We start from the raw sequence: 20,539 nt of genomic DNA, 5'->3' as shown, positions 1-20,539 counted from the left end.
TCATTTACTTTTCTCAAGAGTCCTTTATACCTCCATATTGGGGTGCAACTTCAAAGAGTGATAGCACAGACCTAACAATAGAAAGTAAGTGAAGGTGACCCTATATTCAAATACAAAAAAACAGCTAGATTCCACCATGCACAATTGCATTGTCCCAGGAGGGGTTACCTTGGCAACAAAGTCAAGTCATCTACCAGGTATCCATGGTCACCTAGGGCACAGACAGAAGTTACATTTTTCATGCAATCATGAAACTGAGCTACAGCCATGCTGTGACACACATGCACAGATGTAGAATGCTTTTGAAGTGGCTGATTGCATGAAACATTAACCATCCGTAAATGAGGTATCAGATGAAAGTGCTTTTCTTTAGCGCGCCTTAGGGAACTTGTGTTCCCTAGGGTTACTTTTTTGTGCCCCTGGGGCTGTCAGCAGGGAGGGAGGGTGAGGGGGAAGCCAGCAGCAGTGTATGTTGTAGGGGAGGGTGGATTTGAGCCTCTTCTGGCTTGCAGAATCCCCCCAGCTGGGGTATTGAAGGGAACTGGGCCAGGCCTGCAAGGTGAGTGTGGGGGGGTGTCTCCTACTCCCCCCACTTCCAGATCAGGCTGGGCAAGCCGGCAGCCACCTGCCTTCCTGAATACAGATGGACCCACAGGGAACAAGGAATGGATGAACTAGATGAGGAGCACTGGAGTTACCCTGTACAAAGCCTACTTATATATGTTTGCTTACACTGATCATATGTTAAACTTTTAACTCCCACAACTTTCTCATTAGCAGGCTAAAGAATTTCAAACTAGACAAAAAGTACAGTACAATGGATATACAACTCCTTGGCTCATTGTGCTCAGTGAGTAGCCATCAAAGACTTGCTGTCTAGTTGGGAATGAGGTTCCCCAGGAGTCTGTCCTGGGCTTGGTGTTGTTTAGTATCTTCATTAGTGATTTGGAGGATAGGATTATATGCACACTTAGTGAATTTGCAGACGACACCAATTGGTTGACATTGCAGAGGGTATGGCAATTCAGAAATGAGCACAAACTGAAAGAACTAGGATTATTATGTTTGGAGAGGGGAACAGTGGTGGTAATGGGATAGGGGTGGGGGGTGTGGGAAAATAAGTCTTCAGATACCTGAAGGGCATTTTATATGGGGGATTCTCTGGGCCACAGGGGACAGGACTAGGAGCAATGTTTTCCAATTGCACCAGGGGAAATTTATGCAGTTGGATATTATGAATATGGGTATTATGATGTGTTAGATATTATAACCTTTTCACTATGAGGTGATTAAGCACCAGAGGTTGCAGAATCCTTATCCTTCGATGCTTTTAAGAGTAGGTTATACAAACATTTGACCTGGATGGTTTAGTCAGGGATGCTCTTGCCCTGAGCAGTATGTTGCATTAGATAACTTCTGAGGTCCTGGCCAATCCTACCATTCTATAATAATCCTACCATTTTATAATGATCAGACTGTCAATAATTAGCATACCTTTGCTGTGATTCAGTTTAAGCTACGGTGAAAATATGTGGAATCTGGACCCTAGGGACAAGCAGTTGGACAGTGAGTTTCAGTGCTCACAGGGGGTTGCTAGATGGTGGATCTTTAGACTTCGAGTATGCTGAGAGATCACAAGACTGGAAAGCAATACCTGAACTCTGATGAGGCTCCAGAAGTTTACAGCACCTGAGGATTCAGTGACTGGATCTGCTGACAGCAGTAGACATATGGACACTGACCATGAGTTAAATAGAGGTGGGAATTAATGCATCAGGCATAAATGGTAACTGCCCTGTGCATGTTCTTATCCTATGGTAAGCAGAAGCTATACACTTTGTTAACTTTATTTTTTTCTTTGAAGATTAAGCTCATAAACACTGGGATAAAGCTGTTTTCTCTATGGGATAAAAGCATGAACACAGGCAGTTACTGTAGAGCAGATGATACATGGTCACTTTCTGCTTTTACCTTATGGTAAGTCATTCATACACCCATGTGCTTATGTACAGCTATTTCATGATACAGGATAGTGCTTTGGAAGAGAAAAGTTATGTAACTGCTGATGATGTACACCTGTATAGGTAGAGGTATAAAGGAAAGTATAAATAGGAGTGAATGGAAGTCTTGGGAAGGAAATAGAAATAGTGATCAGGCACTTACTTTACTGGGGGCATCAACAGTATAGCTGCCACTAATACTATCTCCCCTATCTGACTATACATGTTTGTAACATACTTATTTGGGTTTGCTATGTTCTAAATTATTGAATTGAATTAGATAAGCCAAGTTTAGTCAGTTGTCTTAGAGGTGCTTATTGTTATCCAACAGGTCTGATAACTAAAAAGTGAGATGAAAATATTTTGTGAGGATGTGCCCTTAGATGTATTACACAGTGGAACTACTTGTGGTTCCTAGAACAAAGCTAGAATCATTGACATTCAAGTATCCAAGTCTGAACTGAAAAGATGAATTATACAACAAATAATCTGCATTTTATGATAAAATGAATCATATGCATTAGCATTTTATATAACAAATGAATTATGTGCAATAACATTTGCCTTTGCCAGAATCTCTGAGATAAACTTAGAGAAGCAAGATTTGGAATGTCATTAATACAGAGTTTTATTTTACAGTTCCTGTACTCTGAATTTTGAGTATGCCCAGTTATTCATCACTGTTGATTCTGTAGCTGGCATTCTTTCCTCAACACCAAACCATTGCTCCAATACAGTTTTAGGGAACAATTAGGTACCGGAATTACTGTTTCTTGAAGGAGATTTAGAAATGACTGTCACTAAAGATTGATTGATGCTCTTTCAGGAACATGAGTGTTGGCTTCTGTGTTCCTGGACACAGTTCAGTTTGGGCAACTGTATTATGCCTTTTCATCACTCCAACTGTATTTTTTTTGTAAAATATCTGTCTTTATTTTGTGTTCTGTGCTGTCATGTAGGGGTGATAGGCATTTATAAAAGAGGCTTGTGGCTAATTTCTGTGGCAGGTGAAATGATTCCTCTATGTAGTCTGCTCTGTTCCAGGGTGGTGCATTTGGGAAAAGAGAAGTAGATTGTGCAATACTTTCATAGTGACAGAGGTAAGTTTCTGGCCTGAGGAACTTTCAGAAAATGTCAGTGTGGGGTCATTTATACTAGGTGTATTTAGGAGCACAGTATAATTTGAAGTCATAATCTATAACTATATAATTTATATTTAGACAAACAATGCACAGCTATAAGACAAGCTGTGAATAAACTGGCATAACAAATACTTTTTCAATGAACAATAGAAATCACCAGGGAAAGACACTGGAGTGGAATCAGATACATGTATTAACACCAGACAAACTGGATGGACTTGCATTGGCTTCAGTAAAAGTTGTACACTGAACCAGCAGGATTAACACCGGCTAACACACAAATCCATCTGAATGTAACAATATCTTTCTACCATTAATCTCTTCTGGGGTACATGCTGCTGTGAGCAAACTTTCAGTGATAAAACAAATATCATTTTGTCATGAATAGAGAAGACTGCAATTTTTTTCTGTACAACTTGTACCTTAAAGCAGTAAAAAAAGCAGTGTATGAACTTCTACCTGTACTGTATTTAGAAAGGCATATTTTCCTAAAAATATATAATATGCAATATTTTTGCTTACATTCTTAAGTTATTTCAAAAGTATACTTACTATAAATAATCCTTTATAATGGTAATTTGATTCCTTACAAATACACTCAATGACTGGCTTCTATCAGAGCACCATCCTCTACAAACATATTGTAATATATCCTAATGAACCTTACTTCTCGACACACAACATATGCTTTGACTCTCATAGATGTATCACCACCCTTGGTCTGTCCTTTCCTTTTTAACCACGTGATGGAGATAGGAGGCTTCAATACAATTCTGTTAAATTGTGAGAATATACAAAGTCCAGGTTCTTGAGCATAAAAAGAACAAGAGGCAGATTTTGCATTCACATCTCCATACCTCTGCTCAACCCTCTAGGCTTCTCCCAGTACTGTGAACCAGTGTGGTTCAGGCTCTACTAAAGCTTTTTTCTCTTGGCTTCAATGTTACGTCTTTTTTCCACCTGCACTCTTTCACATGAAGTCCCCCACCACATCCCTTCCCAAACAATACCCCATCAAAGACCCCCTGCCTAGAGCATTCAGATTCCTGAGCTTTGTTGCATGTGCCTTTGTTTTGGGTGCAAACATCTGTTTAGTAGGGGTGAGCAAAGCGGGCCCTATTTGATTCGGATTCAGCCCAAATCGGGGACAGTGATGCGATTTGTTGATTCGGATCACTGTCCCTGATTCGATTCGACCAAATCTGAATCTGAAGATTCGATGCTGATTTGGAGAATGAGCGATTTAGACATAGACACATCTTTTAAAGTTTTTTCTACATACCTCAGGATACCAGCACAGCTTGTGAACGCTGTGGTGCTGGGGTGGATGGAGCGTCCCACAGGAGTGTGTGTGTGGGGGGGACCCTCCACGTGCTTGGAGGTGAAACTGGAAGTGGACTGGAAGTACTTCTGCTCCACTTCTTGGTCCACTGGGGTGTGTGCAAGGCCTCCCCCACAGCCCTCCCGACTTGATCGGCCACAGGGGGACCCCAGTTGCCCCTCCCAGATCCAGACCCAGGAGGCACCAGTTACTGACCTGTGGGGGGGCCCCCCAGCGTGCTCCCTGGTGGACCCAGAAGTGGACCAGAAGTGCTTTTGGTCCACTTCCGGGTCTGCTACGAAGTGCACTGGGGAGCTCACCGCACTTCTGTGGGACACTCCGTGTGCCCCAGCATTGCAGCATTCACGAGCTACACTGGTACCTAGAGGTATGTAGAAAAAACATTTAAAGCTCTATCTATGTTCGAATCTCCAAATCTTTCTGAATCTCTCTGAATCAATTCAGAGAGATTAAAGGGTCCTCTGATTCAATTTGGATTTGGAGATTTGGCCACCGAATCAGACTGAATCTCTGCTGAATCGAATCAGGGACTGAAGCTTTGCACAGCCCTACTGCTTAGCTGTTTATTACAGTTCCCTTAAATGGATTAAATCTACCAGTAAATAACAAGGTTTCATCCATCTTATAACCTTCCAAATTGAGTATGAACAACAATCTCCTAGTACATCCTCCTTTCTTTAAATAAAGGCAATCTTTGTGAGAGGAATGGATTTTGTGTGTGATCTCTTTTATTGGACCAACTGCAGGCTGGGTCCAAGCTTTTGAATGCAAGCCATTCTTCTTCAGGCCTACATTCCAAACAATCTTGATCATTCAGTTGGTCCAATAAAAAATCACCCACAGAAATCCTTGGATCATGTGTATTTCCTGGACCACCACAGCTAGAAAATCAATTCAGCACTACCACAACATGTTAGAAAATCTTTCCTACTCATTCTTGGCAGCATTTTGGATGGCACTTTACAAACCACGTATACAAAAAATCCACACACCACCACACTAATGTCCACAAGACCAGCAATCATTCCAAACACACCAAAAAGCTGCAATCTATTGTTAGGCCCTTGGATAGATACCACCACATCTGAGAAGAACAATAATGATGCCCACCTGGCCAGTCTAAAATCTGCCTTTATATTAAAAGAACCTCCAATAGAGAAATAAACTGGAGGTTTGAAAGAGCTATCCAGATGCATCACACTTACTTGCTACGAAACTGAAAAAACCCTCCTGTGACTGCACACATCTGGTAGTCACCTACCACCCCACACGGGAACTTATCAGAAGAATCACCAAACAATTATAGCCAATATTCAACAAAGATCAGATGTTGAGAGAAATATTTGTAGCCCTTTTGCTCTCAGCTTTCAAACAACCTCCTAAGCTTGCCCAACTCCTCATCAGAAGTAAACTCCCCAACAGACTACTCAACAGACATTAAATGGGATACAGCCTTGCCTTAACAATACCTGCTTAACAGGTCAATGTATCCACTGCTACTACCATTATTTTGCAAAGAACCCATCAGACTCTATTGATCCTACACATGCCTTTCCCAAAATGTGCTATATCTGAGCCAATGCACCTAACCCTCTCATGGTAACTATGTGGGTGCAACTAAACAGCAACTACGAACCTGAATGAACTCTCACAGAAAAACCAGAAAGGACAGAGACACACTTATATCAGTAGGAACACATTTTTTTAACAGAAAAATCACTCCCTTTCAGACCTGGCTATCCTTGTGCTTAAAGGAAATCTATTTACAAGGCAAACTTGGGAACAAAAATTCATAAGCTGGCCAGACACTAGAAGCCAATGACTTAACAATGATATTGGTTTTATGACACACAATAACTTAACTGATTCCTGATTTCTTCCTGCACATGAAAGATCAGAATGGCCCTCATCCCTTTTGTTAGGCCTTCATCTCCCAGTAATCAGCCTATTTTCTGCTACATGTTTGGCTGTTACCCCTGGGAATTTCTCTCCCTCTTTTGCAATTGGTTTTTACAAATCTGTGCTGGCTTTTACTGCTCAAATCAGATGACGAATGTCTTTCATGCAAAACTTTGTATCTTTATCCCAACTGTCCAGCAGATTCAAGAAAAGATACCTCCTCAAAAATCCCTGCCTTTCACCCTTTTCATTCTTCATGTTTACATTGGAAATCTATCTATCTATCTATCTATCTATCTATCTATCTATCTGGGGTGGCCTCATAATAAAGAATCAAATCAACATACAAACACATCATATTAGATCATTGGAGGGATAGCCATGGATCTCCAACCCTTGGAAAAGATTTCAGAAGACCTACTTAATCATCATGCAAAAAAGTATTGAATGGGAAGGAAGGTTGCCTTCCTGTTCTGGCAGTCTCAATGGTGGGAAAGTGCTACAAGAAAGAAGTTTTGGAGTGGTTCTCTGCTACATTGGTGGGAAGGAAAAATTGAAATAGTATCCCTTTCACTGTAGCTTCCCCAGCACTTTCTGTTGCTGTTCTTCCATACCTAGCTCCTGCTCTACTAAAACTGGCATAGGCATTAGTGGATGGCTGGAGAAGATCTCCAGTCTCTTGTGCCATCACTATTCCTGGCAAGAATTCTATTCTATTCTAAGTGTATTCTATTACACTTCATTTCCTTCCAATATTACAGTAATTTCTCCTCTTAGGGTCTCTTCCTTTTGAAATCACTAACAAATTCCTAGTGATTTTAACAGGAATAGGATGGCCTTTGTGTGCCTGTTGGTTATGCAATTTAAGATGCTACACAAATTAAAAATTAAGCCCTTTTTTCCCAAAAGGTCAAATGCATCTTTTGTGCAAGGTATAAGAACATCTTCCAGTGCGTGGAACAAGAATCCAAAAGCTACTGGTTCAAAATCTGTGTATGTTGGACCTCTCATTACCCTAACGGGTGACAACTAAACCAACCAGCCTGCTGTGCGAATGATCTCTTGTAATCAGTTGGTCTACTGCAAGTATTAAAAGGAACAATGAAAGCTATTGTAAATGCAGCTAAGCTGAGATGTAAGGAATGTTTTCAAGGGAAAACCAAATGTACAAAGGAATTTGTAAATGTGAAGATTAGGAGAATTAAAAAAAGAAAAAGTAATAAATAATTAGACAACTAGAAGAAAATAATTGGCAGTGAGAAGAGCACAGTATTTGTACTGTTATTGGAACAATTATAAGTAGTGATTGGAAGTGATTCCTCTTAGGAATCTTATTTCCAAGGGACGCAAAAGTAAGGTAAAAAATTATGCAGAAAGCATAAAACAAGCAAAACATCTTGTACATGAAAAAACAAACTAGAAAAAAACAAGCAAGAAAGCAAACAAGCCTCAGTATTCCTGCCTTAGACTCTGGGATGAGAACTGTGAGATCACACTGGAAACAGACAGTGCTAAAAACAACAAGGAGCTTTTGTGAGAACTCTGTGAGAGCCTTGTTATTATTAACTAGCTATGTCTACACAGGTGAAACTGCTATTCAGTTTAAAATCAGCAGTAGTTAAAAAAAATTAAACACAGTTGGAGGCCCAAACTGTGTTAAACTTTTAAATTGTATTTTTAACCTTGCTAAAGCACAAATTGGCATGACTTATATTGACTGGCCTGTGTTATATAAATAAAGTGCATGACAATTTTTTACTTGTACATTTATTAACTGTTGTTGTTTCAGCTCTGTAGAGAAGGCCACAGGCTATGTATTAGGTCAACCTGTAGCAAGTTTCTTATAAAAATAATTCTGGGTTCATAATGATCAGACAAAACATGCTGGAGTTGTTTCCACAATAGGTATTAAAAAAATATTGTGCTACTAGCACAGTTCTGATCCCAAAGTGCATAGTGCCTGTCATAATTCTCCCACAATCAGCTCCCCATTGCCTCCTTGAAAAAACAGATGAAAGGACATTGGAATCAAATAAGGCAATTTAACCATTGAGTTAAGACAGCAATGCACCTTTCTGGATTTATTTCTTATGGAGAAAGTGGGTAAGAATAACACTGTGACCAATTGTCATTTTGTAATTCACTCAGACCTACAGATGATACTGGTACAGTGGGGGTGGTTAAATCAAATACAATGGATATGCAGATGACTGCCCAGGATAAAATGAGATAAGTATCCTTTGGTACCACACAGTGCATAAATCAGTTTGCTGTTGCACCTTCATTTCATTACCCTTGTTGCCTACCAAAGTGGTTTCTAGGTATTGGCCTACAATTATCCATATGCATATGACTCCTCATAGTTTTGACAGTGTTGACTATGGTGGCCACCCCCAGGCAACAGTCCTGAATGACTAGCTAAATTATGAATGAGGCATTGGGTGTGTCCACACATTGCTGTATGGTGATTTTTCTTCTGTGCCATGCTTTAGTACTTCCAAAAGGAGGTACTGAAGCACGGCGCAGTATGGGTGGGTACTGCACAGTGTGAGTTAGATTTTGCTGCTACATTGCTGTAGTGTTGCATTATAACCAGGGAGTGCACCGCTACGGTGATGTAACTGGTGATTATGTGTAGACCCACATGATCACTATGTCACTGTAGTGCGCCATATAGATATCAGGATGAGCCTGATTCTATCAAGGAAGTCACTAACAGAAGAATCCATGGGGCACATTCCCATGACTGTGCACATGCAGGGGTGTGCATTTTCTGTATGACAAATAGCAGTGGCACATATCTGTTCCGCTGCTATTTGTCCCAGGGCATGCCCCTGCATGTTGCAAAGGATGCATGGCATATGGCAAAGGGACCAGGGTGGGGCAGGGAAGGCTGGGGCCAGCACCAGCAGCCTTACCTGGGGTGCTGGGGGGGGCCTCTCGGGGCAGCAGTGGTGCTGAGCCAGTGGCTTGGAGCCTGGATGGCAGCCAGAGTTTGGCTCTAGCTGACCTGGATCCAGTTTCTGGTGGTGCACGCTGCTGCCACATGTGCTGCCCTGCTTTTTTTAGCAGCGGGGTTTTTTCTGGTTTTTTTCTGACACTAGGATCTCCTGGTGTCAAAAAACCCTGCCACACTATAAATTAACGGTGTGGTACATGACTGTATGTATGCCACAAGCAGTCTGCAGTGCCTCAAATGTGTCTGAGGTGCTGCAAACTGTACACATACGCTCGTGGGGACATGCCCATGAAGGTCAACAGTAGCTGAGGTATTAGCACACTGGAATTCTGATCCACATTAAGAGTCATGTCACAGACTATATCCATATTGGTTAGATAGCACACTTCTTAGGGTGCTGATGTTATTTGGGTGACAACCATGGACTGCAGCCCTAATCCTGTTAGTTGTTTCAGTGGACAAACGGAGTCCTAGGACAAAGGAAAGAGAGTGTCTGTTGTGCTGTGCAAGCCATCATGTGCTAGGATTGTGAGTAGTGGTGAGTTATCACCACTCTACTTTACTTCTACTCAGAAAATATGATACAAGTATATTAACATGTAATATGTTATATAAGGTAATAATATAGTATAATAATGTCACCAGAAACCCAGGTTGGAGGATCTTCTTGACTTGAATATTTAGACATACTAAACACAATTTGATGTAGCAACATAGCACAAGTCAGATAATTATTGTGATATGACCTCTCAGACAGTAAATAAGGAAACCTTCCCCCTCCTGGGTGAGGGTTTTGCAGCTCCTTGCCTTAAAATGTGTCTCTCAGGTTAGTTTTAGGGAAAACCCAGGTGCCTCATTTTTAGAGGAACTTCTCAGAGGCTGCTGCTGCTTCCATCATAGTAAATGACACCATTGCCATTGGCTTCAGTGGAAGCAGCTGCAGGCAAAATTCATGCCCTGGCTTTATGAAGTTATGCACAGGCTATAAGTATTACTTACTCAGAGATGGAACGAATCAAACCATTGCTCCATAATCTCCATGGGGCAGGTACATGTCCTGTATGTCTGCACAGCATCCAGTGCAATGAGGCCTGATCCTGACTGGATTCTTTGGGCACTTCCACAGTGTAAATAATACCAGCAGTAAAGGAAAGCCTACTGTGCATAACCACCAGATGCTGATTTAACTAAAACACTGGAAATTCTTTGTGATACAGATCTAAATTAAACAGGCGTTCCACTATAGAACATCCTTAATTTGTAGTACATGGAACTGAAAATGTGCCAAAATGCACAATATGCCCTGCTTGTTAGCACAATAAAATTTGTGCTGAGTCCAGTATTGCTAGATGTTCTTTAACAAAACTGAATTTACAGAAGGTATTTTAGACCGATGCATTCTGTGGATAAAATAATCTTGCGGACCATTGGCTTAAGTTCAGGTTCAAACCTTGCACTGATTAATAGCTGATTAGTTTCTTATGTATAGAGTGAATCTGATGGTCTCTGTGCTCATTTCAAGCCTGACCCAAAGATTATGGAAGCCATTTGAAATATTTTCTTTCACTTCAGTGGACTCTTTTTTTTATGCCTTCACTCCTTTGCCACTTCACAAGGACTGATAGTTGTTCAAAATGCAAAGCCGTGTCCAAAACAGAAAGCCATGGAAGCAGCATTGAGACTAAGCTCTAAGCTAGTTTTTGTTCCAGTTCTGAATACGCATTTTTGATTTTGCAACTTACTGTGGAAAGTTCAGGTTCCAGACAATTGTGTTCACTAGACTCTGGGCTATCAAGCTGCAGGGCTGCGGTTTAATGGCCGGCATGGATAGCAGACTTGGCTGCTATATTAGCCAAGAGCACAAGCTATTATTGTTGTTTATTTTATGAATTACAGTAGCATCTAGAGGCTTTAACTATGGTTAGGGGCTTTATTTTACTTGACAGTGAGCCTTACAGACCTTACAATATCTATAAACAAGAAGGAAAGGAATATTATCATGCTTATTGTGCAGGTAGGGAACTGAGGTACAGACAGATTATGGGGCTTGTTCAAGGTCACCCAGAAAAACTCAGGTTGAGGTGGAATCTGAGTTTAATGGAAGTCTCTTGGGTCTATGTCTACCCCTTTAACATATCGTATCCAGCAGCCTAATTTCTACTTACAGAACAGAGTATTTGCCCAGAAGGGGCTGTCTAGGCCCTACCCTTGCAAGACGATGACTCCTAGAAAGCTCCACCCCCATAGCACTACCCACTTGATCTCCCCCAAACCAGAGGGAGCTACTAGGCAAAGTATGAAGGAAGTGTTCATCCTTTCTTTTTGCCATTCTGATTAGTGATGGTATGACTTTTAATCTAATTTCAGCTGCCCTTGACAGGGAATATGAACCAGACATTAGGTATTAACAATAAGAAAGAAATGTAACAAAATTACTCTCCTTCCACCTGTTTTGGAATACAGGTTTCCTTCAATTTATGCTGTGCATGCACTCACCCCAGCCCTGGCTGCAGTGGCCCTGGGAGTGACTGATGCCAGCTGGGCTGCACCATGCACTGCCTGTCCCCACTCACCTCTGCTCCTGGGCTGTGCCATGCCCTGGTGCAAGCAGCTAGTGTCAGCTGCTCCCAGGGCCACTGTAGCCGTGGTTGGGGTGAGTGCTGTGCCCTGTGCCACCCAGGGCTCCTCTTGCCTGCATTCACCCCAGCCTATGCTGAAGCATCCCAGGGAACAGCTGACACCAGTTGCCTGCACCACAGCACTGTGCAGCCCAGGATCTGGGGTGAGCTTGGGTGTGGGGGGACAGGTGGTGCACAGTTCAGCCCAGTGGCTGCAGGCAGCTGGCGCTGGCTGCTCCTGGGGCCGGGATGACTGGGGCCATGGCCCTTTCCCCTCCCCCCACAGACTTACCTGTTTGGGCAGGGTGGCATTTATGCTGATTGCTTACAAGCCAATTTACCTTGCATATAATGAATTATGGGTCTAAATATATGCTCATAACGTAAGAGTGAATTTGCATATAAAGAACCTGCTTAAATCAAGGGAAACCTGTACCAGTGTCAGATTCGGATAGATTGTGTAGATTTGGTTTCACCCAGTGCAAACAGTGACTTTGAAAGAAGAAAAAACAAGTATGTAAAATAACTTTGCAACAAAACAAGCCTGGCAATAAACTGGAAAATTTGTTGTTTTCCAAAATATGTAAAAAGGGAAGGGGCTGAAATAAAAAAACAAACAGCGTGGGAGTGAATTCTGGATCCAAAAAGCCTTCTAAGAGTAAAAGCAAAGAAACTGCTCTACAAATCTGAATCACTAGGTGGGGCTAAGAACCCAATCCTTCCCTTCGGAAATGCATGAGAAGACAAGTTAGGGGCAAGCAAAGGGAAGGAGGAGTCGAGGATTGAGCACTGAAGTCATTAGCTCCCTCAAGCTATATAAAGGCAGTTGCACAGTAAGTAATTTATGCTTAGGCAGCCTTGGCTCGATGGATTTGCACATTCCTTTTAATTTGTGATGGCATCAGCTCCTACCAAAGCATCATCAGCTCCTGATGTTGGATGCACAGGGGAGCTGAAACTTCTGACTGGGGCTGAAGAAAAGGATGCAGAATATGAAGAGAAATAGGATCTGAAGGAAGAGTCCTGGTAAATAGGTACAGCTGCTTCTTAATTGTAAATAAAAAGATAACTTTTCAGACTGAGCATAATTGAACTTAAAAAGCCATTCCATTTTATTTGCATCGAGTCACTGACATTAAACTAAATATATTTTGCTTATTAAGGTTTTTATTGCTTTTTGAATGCCTTTAATGCTGAAAGAGCCTTTGTTGAAAATGTCCACAATTTGACCGGAAGTCCATAGTATTCATGACAGTAATTTTACCCTGTGACACTCCTGGCCAAATTAAAATATTTAAATCCTAAGTACAAGAGATGAACATTATGAATCCTGGAAAATAAGAATTTTCCTCATTTTCATAGTACTACCTGAGCAGCTAAACTGTTGATAATACAGTTCATACAAACTTCAGAAGTACAAATGTCAGGAATATATTTAAATCTTTTGATTAAAAAGCTCAGCCCTTAATTCTTGCAGGAATTCAAATGTTGTTTAATTACAGTCAAGTGAGCAGATACAGCCTGATTTCAGTCATGAAAATCGTATTTGTATGGTTCAAGGCTGCCAGGATTGAGACATCGGTCAGATATTATTTGTTGTTCTGTTTTCACCACAATTTCCAGAGAACTGTGCTAGCTTCTGGGAAAGACAATTAGAATAAAACAAAGGTGTGAGGAAAAAGAAGGGGAATGAAACTCTTTGATTTTAGTTTCACCATGAGCAGGGATAGCTGGAAAAAACTCTTTTTGTGTGATAGGTTAATTAAGAATAAACAGACAGAATGTAGAACAGTTAGGAGCTGAACATGCCAAGTTAAATAGAAATATTTGACTCTATTTGATATTTGTTTTGTCAACTCCTGCCTGTTCTTGTCGTGTCCTGTTTTTTTGGCAGGGTCTCTTGCCATTCTGGAAAATGCATTTACCACCCTCCTTTACAACAAGTCCCTCAGAAGGAACAGAACACATTTGCCTCCAGAGATGAATACATCTTATCAGCTATACATTCCAGAACTTAACTTGAGTACCTTTGGCAACAACTTTACGGTTCCCACTGTCAAGAGCAAGTCATCACCATGTGAGCAGGTGGTCATTGCAGCAGAGGTGTTTCTGGCACTTGGCATTGTAAGCCTTCTTGAGAACATCTTAGTCATCTGTGCAATAGTTAAGAATAAGAACTTGCATTCGCCCATGTATTTCTTTGTGTGCAGCTTAGCAGTAGCTGACATGCTGGTCAGTGTGTCTAATGCTTGGGAGACCATAACAATATATTTAATAAACAATAGGCATCTAATTATGGAAGATGCCTTTGTACGTCATATAGACAATGTTTTTGATTCAATGATCTGCATATCCGTGGTGGCTTCCATGTGCAGTTTGCTTGCTATAGCAGTAGACAGATATGTCACCATCTTCTATGCCCTACGTTATCACAACATCATGACAGTGAAAAGATCAGGGCTTATTATTGCATGCATATGGACCTTTTGCACTGGCTGTGGCATTATCTTCATTCTTTATTATGAATCAACTTATGTTATCATTTGTCTCATCACAATGTTTTTTACCATGTTATTCCTCATGGTTTCTCTGTACATACACATGTTTCTCCTGGCTCGCACTCATGTGAAGAGAATAGCAGCTCTGCCTGGATACAACTCTGTCCATCAAAGAACCAGCATGAAGGGAGCCATCACTTTGACCATGCTACTTGGCATTTTCATTGTTTGTTGGGCTCCATTTTTTCTTCACCTCATCCTGATGATTTCTTGCCCTCAGAACCTCTACTGTATTTGCTTCATGTCTCATTTCAACATGTACCTTATCCTCATCATGTGCAACTCTGTGATTGATCCTTTGATCTATGCCTTTCGTAGCCAGGAAATGCGGAAGACTTTTAAGGAGATTATTTGTTGCTACAGCTTGAGAATGGTCTGTGGGTTACCCAGCAAATATTAGGAAAACATGTATTTTTGAGTAAGAAACTAAAAACTGCAATTTTTTTCATCAAGAGAATTGTGAATCAAAATTGTTAGTATCTTGTCTGATTTCTGCTGAATGGACTATAAAAAACATCTTTCTACTTTTTGCTTGTCATGATGATGATTTTTCTTTTTCTTGGGAAATTACAAAGCTGTTTTTCTAGTTTAATTATGTGGTCTATTCCCCCCAGCCCCTTCATGCACATCTATAACCCTGGCTGGCATTAATAGGAGTTACCCTATGCATGTGCATCAAAGAGACCATAGAACATGTTGGCCCAGATTCAAGTCTCTGAAAGCAATACATCTTTTACTCCTCAGTCTTCATAGGCTGGGGCTTGCATAGATTGGGTCTGGATAGGCTATTCCTATCTGCTCTAATGTGAAGCACAATGTACATAACCATATATACTAGCTTATGTGATGGTTAATGTGTTTTTTCTGGAGACAAGATGGCTTATTTCACTGTACAGAACAAACAGGTTTCTTGATAATTTATTCATTGAACATAAAGTTAGAACAGTAACTGTGATTTAGCCATAAGGAAAGAAAATAATCCTTAGATGTAAGGATCCACAGTTTATAGCTGTCAGGTCTTGACTGACACAGATATAACTAAGAACTTCTGTACCAGCATGCAAACAAACACTAGCAATCTTTTAATCCAGTCATGACTGCAACAGTCACAAATGACGTATCACACAACCAGCCAAAGTAACTGCAGGAATTCCCAGTATGGATTATAGTATTTTGCAGCACAAATCCGTGTCTGCTCCAGCATCCCAATCACTGCATTTGTGAAAAAGGTTTATCATATGCTGGTTTTAAGGTGATAATGCCTCAGACTAAAGACAGAGCTAGTTATACATTTTTCAGGATGCAAAAGGCAGTAGTAAGCATATGTATATATATATACATATATATATATACATATGCTTACTACTACCATATATATATGGTTTCCAGGTAAATATCATGAAAGATTTTATGGAGAGAAAATTATTGGACAGAGTTCATGTTAGAGATGAACTGAATTAGGAGATGTGAAGTTTATCAGATGGAAATGATTCTGGGAAACCTCCTAATGGAGCAGGTTGGTCCTATAGAACATTTTTTCGACGGAGAAATGCAGAGGCATAACTACCAGGGTCTGTCCCATGGGTGGGAGGGGCTGGGCCAGCTGTGGTAGTGGCTGCTATTGTTATGCCCTCCTCTGCCTCCAAGTAGTTGCCCAGAGCTAGTGCCCTTATTACCCACTTCTGGTTATATTATTGCAGGCATGGTTATCATGGTGTACTGGAAGTGGGTGCTAGCAAAACAGGTTTTTTAGGAATACAGAAAACCATGCAACCATGTATTTAAATATGCCTGAGCTAACATCTGATCTACTCTTCTTTTTTCTGCGAGGCTGACAAGGTTCACGAGACACAACAACCCTCACATCTTGTAGGAGCAATTTGTGTTCTCTTAAACATGATGTTCTGTAACAGCTGGATAATGTGAAGAATATTGCATTTGTCACAGATGAAGGGAGTACAGTCAAGAACTGCAGCGTACAATAAAGTCTTGACCCACTTCAAAGAATGTTACAGATATATACAATATCCTACCAAATGCTGTATTTTTGCACTAAGCTGTGAGATACATAAAAGAATAGGGTTACCAACTCTGTTTGAGTCTATTCTGGGAGGTTTCATCACATGATGTAATGACATTAATGACTGAACTACTGTACTGTACTCAAGAAGGCAAATGTACATTACTATTACATTTTAAAACCCCATTGGACTACTGTAAAAGTTGGATTCAACATTTAATATTTATTTTAATGAATACCCTATCATCTGTCTGCTGGGTGACTCAGCAGTTTTCTAGAGATTATATCTAATTCTTGAAGACACCAAGGCAATTCTGGAGGGTTGGAAACCCTAATAAAAATCATGAGGTGTTGTATCAAAAGTGTGAAAAATATTCCTTTCCAAAGGTGAGAGGTTACTTTCTTTAAATCATGTCCAGTGAATGTGAAGCCATTTGAAACCAACTCAAAGACTCATATTAACCCCATGGTATTTGGATTAGGCCCTTACATGTCAACTGATTGTATTTAGAATCCATCAAAATGATAGGGACCATATTCTTCCTTCAGTTGTACTTTAAAATAATATTTCACCTATTTAACCATAGTCAGAATTTTGCTGTAAGGGTGAAGTCCACTGCAGTGCAAGATTTACCAGTTAAACCCCATCTTAAGAGGAACTTAAATGGTGCACTGAACCGTCTGCTTCACTGCTGATCTGTTAGTACATACAGCTAATGATGGCGGTATACACACATACTAACTTTCTGACAGTTAAACCAACTTAATTTTTTAACATTGACTTAACTGTCAGAGCATACACACGTATGTGGAGCAGAGTCAACTTATATGAAGAGTAAGATAATACACCTTGGCAGTGTATTATCTCAAGTTGCATTAGTTAAGTTGACTTAGCTCACAAGATGGCTGCCACTGTTTCAAGGAGCTGTGCATGCATATCCTCTGATGTGGCTTAACTTAAGTCTACTTAGTTAAGTCACCTAATGTTAAGTCGACTTAGTACATGGGTTCTTGCCCATAGATAGCAACTATGGGACAATTCATTTAATTTCCATCAACAGAAGAGATACAAGTAAGGTGGTGTTGTAAATAATTGTAAATCATTAAATAAGAAACTAAATCTGGAAAAGCCTTAGGTGTTTTTATGAATTGTACACTGCATTTCCCCCCTCCCCCCCGAGGTTTATTTAATGTAAAAATGTAAGTATCTGAGGCAATTAAAGTGGAGGGTTAGAAACCCGTTTAATGTTCAGTATACCTTTCAATGTATTTCCTACAGTTTATCTGGAAAATTACAGTAGTCTGAGACAACCTGTGGCCCTTCAGCTGATAAACTGAAAATAAAATTTTCACAGAAGGGTATTTTACATCCTGGTCTTCTGTATTTCAATTTGTACTGATAGTGTTGTTGAAAGCTTTATGAAAGAAAGTCATGTATGAATAAATATAATTTAAATTTATGTTTTTGCTCTTCCAGCTGTCAGCATTCTCTCCTCTCCCATTACTATCAGCTTTGCATATAGGACCGCAGTAGGTGAAACCTGCAAGTAACGTTAATAAGAGATTGGAACAGTGCCTGGAAAAGGCTATTTTAATAGTATTAAGATGTGTATAAAATTAATACATAGGAACCATCATGCATTTCAGTGTGGTCCCCATAGGTGATTTGATATTCAACAGTGGAATGAAAACAAATTGGTTGTGTTTCTGTTTATATCCAAGTTTGGAAAAAAGTAAGTATTATTTTTAGCAGTCATCATTATTAGGTTTTAATTAAAAATATGAAACCTCATGATAGTAATTTCACGGCAAACCATAGTAAAAATGAGCTCTGTTAACACCACTCTGTAGTACCAGTGGTTACTACCCTGACTTATATACTGCCATTTAGTTACCTTTTAATGGTGGTTCTACTTAGGATTAATAGCCCAGCTTAATAAACAGATCTAAACTAGAGCTGCATGCTATCTAAGAAAAAAACAAACACTCCTTCTGTTGAAGGAAACTTGATTACTACTTTTCCATTCATCTATTAAAGTATCTCCTCACTGAAAGATGCAAAAGGATAATTTTTTAGACCTTTATCTATTGACATACAAATGTACTCTAGAAGTTTGCCTTTTCTCCAGATAAAACCAAGAGAAAAAAGAATGGAAAAGTGAATTTGTAGCCACTGGTAGTATTTTATTTTTAATTTATGAAGCTTGCACATAAATATCCATATATTTAATAAACCATTTCCTCTGCACTAATGCCTAGTGCCAGTAGATGCCACTTATATAGAAGTCAGTAGGCTAAGGGATGTTAAAAGGTAGTGAAGTAGATTAGAGAAATGAGGAAACTTGGAATATTGTGACAATAAGAGCTGTATCTGAACAGCATCCGGGAAAACTGAGAATCTGTCAGTGCACAGAGCTACTCTGGGATGGCTATTCTGTCAGCTTAACTGCAAGCAACCTCAAGGCTGTTCTAAGTTCAGTTGATTTGGTTTGACTGAGTATGTCTACACTGGTTGTGCACTGCTTTTGAGGCCACTACCAAAGGATAATGTTTGCCCACCTGCTCCCAATCCACCTGCTCAAACCTAGAATTGAAGTGGTGAGGAAGCTCTGGGGTTGCTCCTTGCTTGACATCTCTGGGCACATCCAGAAGATGCATGTGCACATGCATTTCCCTGGGGACAAACAGCAGCAGCACATAGCAGCATGCACACTCTGGCTGGCCAGGCTCCACTTTTGGGCGGCATACACTGCCATCACGTGTACCACCCTGCTTTTTTAGAGCTAGTTTTTTTCTAGCTTAGATCAGCAGCATGGGGAACACCTGCATGTGCAGTGCTGCAGCTGGGTCTGCGGTGTCACAGACCACACGTGCACACTTGTCTGGATGTACCCTCCATCAGTCAGATACAGAAATGTCAAGACCAGTGGCACCCCTAGAGTGTTCTCATCACCTCAGTTCTAGGTCAAGGGTATACACAGCAGGTATAGTTCAGTAGAGCTTCGTGTTTGATAGCAGACTTGCCACTGGTCTGGTGCCATTGTAGGTACAGCCCAAAAAAGCTTGGCTCTTGCACTAGGTGGCCATTGCTGGGGTGCAGGAGTGTTCCAGTCCCCAGCATTTTCATTTGCTGGTGGCCTGGCTTCTGAGGATTTCTCCATACCAAGACAAATCTGAAGATTTCCAGACCTACCAGGCTTCTAGCTGCTTTGATGGCTACAGCAACCACCACCCTCACAGCCCCCACAAAACAACTGAGATGGAATGGGGCAAGGATCTGGCCCATTATTTCAAATGTACATAATCACAACTTGTCCCTGTCCCATATCCTGAACAGACATCAATCAGCTGTGAGGGGGGAAAAACACTGAAAAAACACTGTACAGTCTGAGCAGTGACCAGTTGCTGTGTCTAGCTCTGGGTCACTCACTGGGCATGTCTACACAAGACGCTAACTGCAGTAGCTGAATAATACTGAGCAGTAGCACATCACAGCACAAACATTGCTAATATGCTACTGCGCAGTATTATTTGGCTACCGTGCATTATATATTACTAAAAAGGTAAACTACTGTGCAGTAGTGTCTCAGTTGTGTCAGACACTTGATGTGCCTGTTTCATAGCAATGAGACAGTCCAGTCTGTTTGCTAAGATTGGAGAAATAGTGCCCTAGATCCCTGAACTTTGCTATTGACTTAGACCAGTTCTGCCTAGAATCCATCTTGCTACATGAGCTCTCATGACTCAAATTACCCTTCAGGAATTGTGTGATAAGTAAAGCAAGAAACCCACAGGCTTTGCAAAGGAACTCAGTAAATATATACACACTTCATTCTAAAAAGTGTACAAGAGTTGAAGATCTAAGGAAAAAGAACAAATATGTATGCATAGTACCCATCATTTTACTCCTCACCATGCACTTTGAGTCTTAGAATTGCCTTTGCTCAGTTTAGGTGGAAACTCCCTTGTGTTCCCAGCGAAAGGGCTCTCTTGCTGCTTAT

General features: G+C 40.6%; 1 protein-coding gene across 3 annotated transcripts in view; it reads left to right on the top strand.

The window, feature by feature from the left end:
• The window catches only part of MC5R (melanocortin 5 receptor), a 28,666-nt gene extending 13,618 nt beyond the window's left edge, over positions 1 to 15,048 (top strand). Inside the window, exons 1-2 of one of the 3 annotated variants that reach the window (XM_019545432.1) lie at positions 12,771 to 12,986; positions 13,855 to 15,048. In XM_019545432.1, coding sequence (XP_019400977.1) covers positions 13,941 to 14,918 — 978 coding nt within the window. In that variant the 5' untranslated portion in view covers positions 12,771 to 12,986; positions 13,855 to 13,940 and the 3' untranslated portion in view covers positions 14,919 to 15,048. Of the gene's footprint in view, positions 1 to 12,770; positions 12,995 to 13,854 lie in introns of those variants that run through there. The other 2 variants (XM_019545423.1, XM_019545440.1) reach the window with 2 other exon arrangements.
• Positions 15,049 to 20,539: the final 5,491 nt, after the last annotated feature.

This window comes from Crocodylus porosus, unplaced genomic scaffold (assembly GCF_001723895.1).
Source record: "Crocodylus porosus isolate Cpor-Errol unplaced genomic scaffold, CroPor_comp1, whole genome shotgun sequence".
Classification (NCBI taxonomy): Eukaryota; Metazoa; Chordata; order Crocodylia; family Crocodylidae; genus Crocodylus; species Crocodylus porosus.
The sequence above is the reverse complement of the archived record's forward strand: the minus strand, read 5'-3'. Positions and strand labels throughout refer to the sequence as shown.